The following is an 8,596-nucleotide window of genomic DNA, read 5'->3' as shown; positions in this document are numbered from 1 at the left end:
TAAATTAATTTTTTTATAGTATTGATAATAATTATTTTACTTGCCCAAAAAGAGCAAGTGTTGGATAGCATTATTATCAAAGTACGAGAGGGATAGATGAGTCGTTTTCTTTCTTCAATCAAAACAACTAGAAGAAGATAAAGAATTTAGAGGGGTATTATAGTCAATCAGTGAATAGTTAAAATAAAAGAAAATGGAGTGACCAAAACCAAAAAACCAAAAGGGCTTTTTCTCCACAGTGTTGTGTTGTCAGATTGGCGTGCTTTACTGTGCTTGTAGAGCTGTAAATACTGCAGCAACACACAGAGAGACATAAAAGAAAGAAAGAGATTGAAAAAAAATGGAGTGCTGAAAGAGATTTCATGAGTGTAAGTAATAGAGAGAAGAACCAACCAAACCAACTAAAAATCAACTCAAAAGCTTCTTTTTCTTTTTATTTTGCTGTTTCAGTACTACTCAAGAGGAAGAGGAACATAAGAATATATATCATGTAAGAATTTGGATGTTTGTGTTTGTTTTTGTATTTTCTTCTGTTTGTTTTTTTAGGTGAGAAAATTCAAGGGTAGGAGTATATAATGGTGGTGCTGATTTTGAAGAGAGGGGTAGGGGGAACATTCTGAGCATGGGTTTTTGAGTTTTGGTTGGAAGCTCAATCTTTATGTTGGGGGGTGTTGAGAAGATGAGATAAAAATGTGTGGTTTTCGAGTTTTCTTCATAGGGGAAAGTGGTTGTTTTTTGTTTTTAGGTTTGTGAGTGTCTACAGTGTTAATGCCCACTACTAGTACACTGTCTCTCAATTCAACTCTACTGAAATAGCTAGCAAAATTGGAGGTCTGGGAAGGAAGGATTATTAGGACATGTGTGGTGTGAGAAAGGAAAGACCTTTTTGTTCTTTTTTCTGAGATGATCAAATGAAATTGGGGTTTGATTGCATGTTATAATACTGTTGGTTTTGTTAGATTTTATGTGGGTTTGGATAATTAGAATGGGATTAAGATGATTTTTGGGTACTGGGGGATGGATAACGGGGAGTGTTTTTTGGGGTTTGTCTTAAAACAACAATTTTTCTTTTTCTTTTTTTGATGAGATGATCAAACACAACAAGTTTTTTGATGGGTGCGTTTTGTTCTAAATTTTCTAATACCCCTTTGTGTCTGATTTGACACTTTCTAAGTTATTTTAAGTAAATAGATTATATTCCAATTTTTCCCTCATAGCTGATTTTTTTTGGGGGATAGATTTCCTCTGTTCTTTGAGTGATTTTGTTGTTCACTCTGTTTTTTTTGATCTTATAAAAATAAAGAAGAAAATGCTTATTGTCTGTCTATAAATTTACTAGTAGTACTTGTTTTTTTCCATCTATTCAACTAATACCAAGATATGCTGTTTTTGGTTGCAGGTCTTAAACGGCAAACAACTATGAATGAAGAAAAATGTATAAACAAAACAACTGACTTTGGATTCTCAAGGGTATAAAAGACCCTCCTCCTCCTCCTCCTCAAGTTTTAGAGATTGTGTTAGTGAGATCTTGGTGGTGGGTCTTTTAGTTTGTGAAGCTTTTAAAAGACCCTCCTCCTCTTCCCCCTTTTCTTTAAGGAAATAAACAAATAGAGGGTTTTTCTTTTTTAATTTTGCTGGTTTGATAATTAGTTTAAGTAGTGAGTCTCTGTTGGCAATGTCTCCTGAGGTAACTGAGTAAGCCCGTGCTCCATGGGAGCTGCCATATACAAAGGAAACAATCTCTTCTTAAGGTCTCTTGCCATTGAAGAGAACTCTTCTTCATCTCTTATTTAGAAAATAAAGTTTGGTTTTTTTTCTTTTCTTTTTTCTTTGTTTCACAGACCATCTTCATTTTATTACTCTTCTCTTTTCTTTCTCTTTCATTTTAATTATCTAGTCCTTTCTCCTGTCTTGGTTGATTCAAAAGATTCCATCTTCATAATCATAAATCTCTTCTCTTTTGATCACTTCTTCTACACTTGAATCTCACAATACCAGTGTTTGTTTTCACATTCAGAAAAAAGTTTTTAGGTGTTTTTTTTTTCTCTTTTTTTTCTTCACTTTATTGGGTTATGTTTGTTTGGGTGTTTTCAAAGGTGATGTGCTATTGGGGTAGTAGTATTTTAGTCAGTATTTAGAACAACAAGAAGAAAGGGGGAAAGAAAAAGTTCAGATCTTTACATATTGTCAAGATGAAGTTCATGAAACTTGGATCAAAGCCTGATTCCTTCAAAACAGATAGTAATAATGTCAGGTAAGATCTTCTTCTCTAATAACCTGTTTATGATTCAGTTAAATCACTAGTCTTTAATTTGGGGGTTTTCGTTATCTGTTTGGATTTTGCATCATCTTTGTTTGTTTTGATAAATCTAAAATTTGTGGGGGGTAGGGGTTTAAATCTGAAGCATTTATTTCTATACAGCTTGATTGATGTACCAATATGAAGCTGAAACTAGTGAGCTAGCTAGCTCTCTCATGTTAGGTAGCTGGTGATGGTTAAGTACTGTCTGATTAGGGTTTGTTTAAGTTGCTCTAGGATAATGGATGATGGATTTTTAGTGTGGTCCTGGTCCCCCTGGTTTTGTGTTGGTCCTGCATACCCGGCCGAAAGTGTTGTGCACATAACTTAGTTTACAAGCTGTTTTGGTCCCAATGTGAGAAACTTGCCTGTGTTCTTATCAGTGTACTTATATTCTTCTTTGAAGCTTGGTGGTGGTGGGCCATTTCGACACTAATTTCAGGGATGGGCGTTTTTGTTTGTGAAATTTGTTTAGTTGTGATCCATTCCCATACTTAAAAATGTTGATGTGTACAGAACTTCCTTTTTTTTTTCCAATTGTCTCAATCACCATTTTCATTTGTTTCCTTGGTAAACAAAAAAATAATTTTCACCCTCCAGATAATGAGATGTTATCGTAGATATGGTTAAGGTATTCATCAGATTTGCGAATATTTTTGAGTGCTATGTGTGGTTCGGGATTCGTTTGAATGTTGGTCGAGAATTTCCTTTGGGTTGAAGAAGTTGCTTTATGTATAATTTTCTGCTTGTCCATTTCTTTGAGATAGTGTTAGGTTATCGCAATTTGCCACTATCATAAACATATGAACCTATATTTGTTACTGCAAGCATATTCTGATGTTATGGGTGTTTTGTTTTGGTTCACCATTGAAAAGAAGTTTTGTTCTCATTTTGGTTCACCATATGAACCTATATTTGTTACTTCACAACCTTATGGTATCCAATTTCTGAGTGCTGTAAACAATATACGTTGTATCACTGATCGATAAAATTGGCTTCAACTATTTTGTCTTTTAGTAACATTGAACTTGACAACTGCCGTAAAATCCTGTAAATTCTCGTAAATAATTTGAATTCCGCTTATTTTTGTTAATTAGAAGTAGTTAGTTAACTCAGTCTTACTTACGTGTAGAACACACTTTCCTTCCCTATTTAATTACTATATTTGTTTCCACGATCGGGTTAGTATGAGATAGTGATGCCATGTGGTTATTATGCTCAAGCTTATTTAATTTACCATTTAAGTAGGAGTCAAGCCGAGACTCATACTCGGTGACTTTTCATATGTTCATTTTGCTAAATGCTTGTAAATTGTAACATGAGCTTCACAACTTTCACAATTTACTGTTCCTTCAATGCTACATGTTGCTATTTCTAGACTCGGTCAACTTTAATGATAATGTTATATCCTAATAGTAGGAATGCTTTGTGTATTATCACGGTCATGTGAATAACATGCAAAGTTGAGCATGAATATACTACTAGCTTCAGTATTTTTTCTCACAAATGATTGATGGTAAATTGCAAAACTGCAGGTACGTGGCAGCTGAGTTGGCAACCGACATCATTGTTAATGTAGGGGATGTCAAGTTTTATCTACACAAGGTATGCCCTTATATTGTTAATGAAGTTGAGTATGAATATAGCCGCTGTAAATAATTGTATGTATATTTACTCAAAAAATGATTTTGCTGCAGTTTCCTTTATTATCCAAGAGCGCCCGCTTGCAGAAATTGGTTACTGAAGAAACCAATGATGAAGTACACATCTCTGAAATGCCTGGAGGACCTGCTGCTTTTGAGATCTGCGCCAAGTTCTGTTATGGCATGACTGTTACCTTAAACGCGTACAATGTTGTCGCAGCTCGCTGTGCAGCAGAATATTTAGAGATGCATGAGACTGTTGACAAAGGGAACCTCATTTACAAAATCGAAGTCTTCCTTAGTTCTAGTATCTTCTGCAGCTGGAAAGACTCTATCATTGTTCTTCAGACAACAAAGTCTCTGATTCCCTGGTGTGAGGAGCTGAAGGTGGTCAGCCGTTGCATCGATTCCATAGCTTCCAAGGCCTCTATCGATACTTCCAGAGTAGAATGGTCCTACACTTATAACCGGAAAAAACTCCCATCAGAAAACAGGACAGACCCACAATGGAATGGTGTTGTCACGAAACCTCCCTCGGTCCCGAAGGATTGGTGGGTCGAGGACCTGTCTGAACTGGAACTAGAATTCTACAAGCGAGTTATAGTGACCATTAGAAACAAAGGGAAAACTCAGGGTGATGTTATAGGAGAAGCCCTGAAAGCATATGCACTAAGAAGGCTACCAGGTTTCAGCAAGGGCGTGATCCAGGGTGGCGATACTATAAAGAATCGATCTTTGGTAGATACTATTATTTGGCTGTTACCAAAAGAAAAAGGAAGTGTTTCCTGTAGTTTCCTACTCAAGCTCTTAAAAGTGGCAACACAACTTGATTGTGGAGAAAATGCAAAGCGAGAACTTATTAAAAGAATAGGGCTAAAGCTGGACGAAGCTTCAGTTAATGATCTGTTAATTCCTGCACCTGCCGGGGAAGCTATGATGTATGATGTGGATGCAGTACAAAGCATATTGGCGGAATTTGTAATGCAAGAACAGAATTCAATAGACTCGGATCTGAATGACGAAGTACTGGAGATTAGAAGCCCTAGGTTTATATCAGAAGCTTCTAAACTCATTGTGGTGAAGCTGGTTGATGGATACCTTGCAGAAATAGCCAGGGACCATCATCTTCCTTTCTCGAAATTCGTCAACCTTGCGGAAATGGTATCAAGCTTCTCAAGGCCAACTCACGATGGACTCTACCGTGCCATTGACATGTTTCTAAAGGTAATCTTCTATTTTGTTTTTGTTCCTGAATTTGTCATCTCATGTTAAACCATTCCAACTTCCTTGATTTTGCCGAAGCTAAGACGGCAATCAAACTTAGTGATACCTCTACCAACCCATTTTTCTAATTCAGTGTGTGTGTGTGTTTTCTTTCTTCGTGCAGGAGCATCCTGGGTTGAGCAAAAGTGATAGGAAAAGGATCTGCAGGTTGATGGACTGCAAGAAGTTATCAGTAGATGCCTGTGCACATGCGGTGCAGAATGAGCGCCTTCCCTTGCGAGTTGTCGTGCAAGTTCTCTTCTTTGAGCAGGTCAGGGCTTCAACATCTCCTACTGGCGGCGCAACATCTGATCTCCCTGGAAATCTTAGGGCACTACTTCCAAGAGAAAATGGTTCCCATGGAAGTTCAAGGTCCACAACTACAAACACCGAAGAAGATTGGGATTCTGTCCCAACCACAGAAGAGCTGAGAGCTCTTAAAGGGGAGCTCGCTACGTTGCGGTTAGGTGGTAGAAATCTTAAGAACGAAGATGATGCCAATAGTGTTGAAAGAGCAGCTGTAAGTAAAGTGAAGGGCATACTCAAGTCGAAAAAGTTATTTTCCAAACTTTTCTCAACCAAGGGAACACGCGATGAAAATAGCAGCTCTGATACATCGGATAGTCCTGCTGGTTCTTCTGCTCATCCTGAGGAATCAAAGTCCACACCTTCACGAAGCAGAAGACGTTCAGTCTCGTAGTAGAGAGTTAAGGGTTGGTAATAGTCTCTCTCTCTCTCTTATTTTGACAGTAGGAAGTAAGTAGGCACCGCTGGTATATTCCTGTCACTTGACGTAGAACATGAAATGGAAGAATGCATTTCTTGGGGCTTATGAGCAAAATGGAACTATGAAAAGCTGAAGAGCTATGGTATTTGATTGCTAGTAAGGTCTTATTGTTCTTCTTAGTCTTTTCTTTTAGTTTCTTTTGCTCTTTTTGGTTGGGTTCTGAGTATTATCTAGTTTTTGCGCTGTACCATAAGGAAATGCCACACACTATGGATTTTTTTAACTTTTTGCTTAGGCTTCCCTTCTTTTATCTTGTTTATTTTGTAAGGCTCTGGCTAGATTAACTCGGAAAGAAAAAAAGAAGTTGATGAAATAAATAATGGAATGCTTGCTAGTCTCAGAACTGAATTCTTCTCTTGGATACCTGACCCCAATGCTCATCTTGATCATTTACTGTCTGAAATGTGTTTAGATTGCTTGAATCTGCACAAACATCTATCTGAGCTGATGAAACAGGGCATATATAAAAATTTGAGAGCAGCAATGCAAGTGATGAAACTGAGCTGCACGAGTGCTGCTAATCACTACACTGCGTACTCTTGAACTCCTGTTGCGCACATTCTCAATATTGCATTCCTGTGGCAACTTCACCACGAAGTGATTTATGCAAATGATACTTGGAATTTCAACAGGAACAATGCAAAATATGAAAATAACTCAAGGGAGCTGGTGTGGTTACAAGATCAATTACATGAAGCACCCAAATAGTCGCAAACCAAACGACAGAATAACCTTTCCTTGTTTTGAAACCGAAAATTTTGCGCTGTACTAAGTTGCAAGAGTTGGGAAACGTATAATATACGATGAAGTAACATTGAGGAAAGGATCCCATTTTAGAAGCTCTAATCTCACATAAAGAGAGTAGACAGTATGCACACTTCTAAGCATAAAAGTATAAGAAGGAATGCCACTTCCATGTTTCAAATTTGTCTCTGACAAGATAATGTCAGGTGAAATTTTCAGCCGTCACTGTCTGCCCATCTAGCCATTTAGTTATGATACAGTGATCACCTCCATTACCACATCCATCACATTTCTAGCTTGCTTGGGAAGTGGCCCAGAAATCTGAATTTTGGACAGAGAATTTGGAATGACCTGACAGGCATGTTATACTCAGACACCCACTATCCATGACAGTTGATATCCACAGATTGAAAATATTATCTAACAACAGCTAAAGATAACTGACTGGAAGACCTTGGCGCTGGAAAAATCCGCGTCTGCTGCCTGATACTGCGACTCTGATTTTATGCTAAAATATAAAGTGATAGTATCTCTTTTCCAGAATCGGATGAAGTATTATTTTTACACTTGGCCTTTTAACTGGATATGCTTATTCTTAAACCCCAGTTGAAGACATGCCTTGCCACTCTTATTGGGTACTCCTCTCCTTCAAAAATTCTGCCACCTATGCTGTTTCTTGGCAGGAACTTTTTCCTTACCTGTAACTGATCTTTCTGACCGTCTGATGTCAGCTTAGATTTCTTCGAACCACAAATTTGAGTAAATAATGTTTCTGCAAGTGTTCGGAAACGTCCTCGTTGGTGGCTTGGCTTGTCCTTGACTTTTGCTTTTCTTCCCAATTGGATTGCTGTGGTGGATCAGTCTTGGAAAATCGACTCCTCCTTGTAACTGGGTATTCCTCCTCCGGGGAACTATCATATGATGTGGAACTCCTCCTCGAGCTACCTGAATAGTGGGATTGCGAAGATTTGCTCCAAAAACCAAAGCACATCAGATGCATCTAAGAAGACAGCTTCACAGTCTTACCAAAGGTAATTACATAATGCAAGCTTATTTCAATAAAGCTAAAACTGTGCTTGATTCAGTTGCAGCATCAGGGCATGTAGTTCTCTGCGGAGCACTCGTTCATTCCGCAACTGTCTGTTTAAATAATAAAATAAAAAAAATTCATGACATCCATTCGCCGTGGAACCTTAAACCACTAAGTCATAAAATGTTGAATATATGTACCTTCATGTGAGACTGAATCACTTGTTTAACAGCTTTGTCTGAAATCCCTTTCAACACTACTCTATCGTTCTCATCTAACTGATCGATCACAAAAACAAAATTAGGATTTTGAAAAGGAACAAATCAAAATCAGGAGTAAGAAATGATAATGGTATACTTACTTGTTGAAGCTGATGTGATTCTTGTAAGGTGTTAAGACTTTCTAATAATGACGTACAAAGATCCTCAGAAATTTTCAAAATGCAGAACCGTGAAGAAATTAAGATGGATACAATCGAAAATATTACATCATTATTAGAAAGTCTTAGCATTCTACAAAAACACAGTGAGTGATTGATGCATCGGTTATACAATAACTGATCACGAAGGCACCCAATCATCATCGTTATTAAGTTCTAAGCAGATATCGAAAGAAAATAAGAAAGAAGATATATTAGAGGTGGATCAGATCAGACGGTTTTCTACAAACCATGGATTTTGATGTATTTATAGTGAAGAAACTTCGGACGTTCTCAGCCCATTCCTACTATTTCTCTCATTTGCTTAAGAAATGGTAAAACCAAAAACAACCCGTGACCAAATCCCACTACTATTATTTTGGGTCTTCTTCCTTATTTTATTTTTTTTCGT

General features: G+C 37.4%; 1 protein-coding gene across 3 annotated transcripts; it reads left to right on the top strand.

The window, feature by feature from the left end:
- Positions 1–217: 217 nt before the first annotated feature.
- LOC113287370 (BTB/POZ domain-containing protein NPY2-like) lies at positions 218–6,335 on the top strand. 3 transcript variants are annotated; one of them, XM_026536115.1, is made up of 6 exons: positions 218–490; positions 1,400–1,470; positions 2,097–2,254; positions 3,835–3,904; positions 3,997–5,166; positions 5,330–6,335. In XM_026536115.1, exons 3-6 carry the CDS (start codon positions 2,193–2,195, stop codon positions 5,903–5,905), a joined length of 1,878 nt encoding a protein of 625 aa, XP_026391900.1. In that variant the 5' UTR covers positions 218–490; positions 1,400–1,470; positions 2,097–2,192; the 3' UTR covers positions 5,906–6,335. The 3 variants fall into 3 exon arrangements, with proteins under 3 accessions (XP_026391900.1, XP_026391891.1, XP_026391897.1); XM_026536106.1 differs by having other exon boundaries at positions 219–490; positions 1,400–2,254; XM_026536112.1 differs by lacking the exon at positions 218–490 and adding an exon at positions 940–1,116 and having other exon boundaries at positions 1,400–2,254.
- The last annotated feature ends 2,261 nt before the right edge of the window (positions 6,336–8,596 follow it).

The sequence above is a fragment of the Papaver somniferum genome, chromosome 1 (assembly GCF_003573695.1).
Source record: "Papaver somniferum cultivar HN1 chromosome 1, ASM357369v1, whole genome shotgun sequence".
Taxonomy (NCBI): Eukaryota; Viridiplantae; Streptophyta; class Magnoliopsida; order Ranunculales; family Papaveraceae; genus Papaver; species Papaver somniferum.
Note: the sequence above shows the minus strand (reverse complement) of the source record. Positions and strands in the feature narration are given on the sequence as shown.

Excerpts from the sequence above, each read along its gene's own strand:
- LOC113287370 (XM_026536115.1), top strand. The coding sequence starts at position 2,193 with ATGAAGTTCATGAAACTTGGATCAAAGCCTGATTCCTTCAAAACAGAT. Across the intron at positions 2,255-3,834 it reads ACAGATAGTAATAATGTCAG|GTACGTGGCAGCTGAGTTGG; the intron begins GTAAGATCTTCT and ends GCAAAACTGCAG. Across the intron at positions 5,167-5,329 it reads CCATTGACATGTTTCTAAAG|GAGCATCCTGGGTTGAGCAA; the intron begins GTAATCTTCTAT and ends TTCTTCGTGCAG.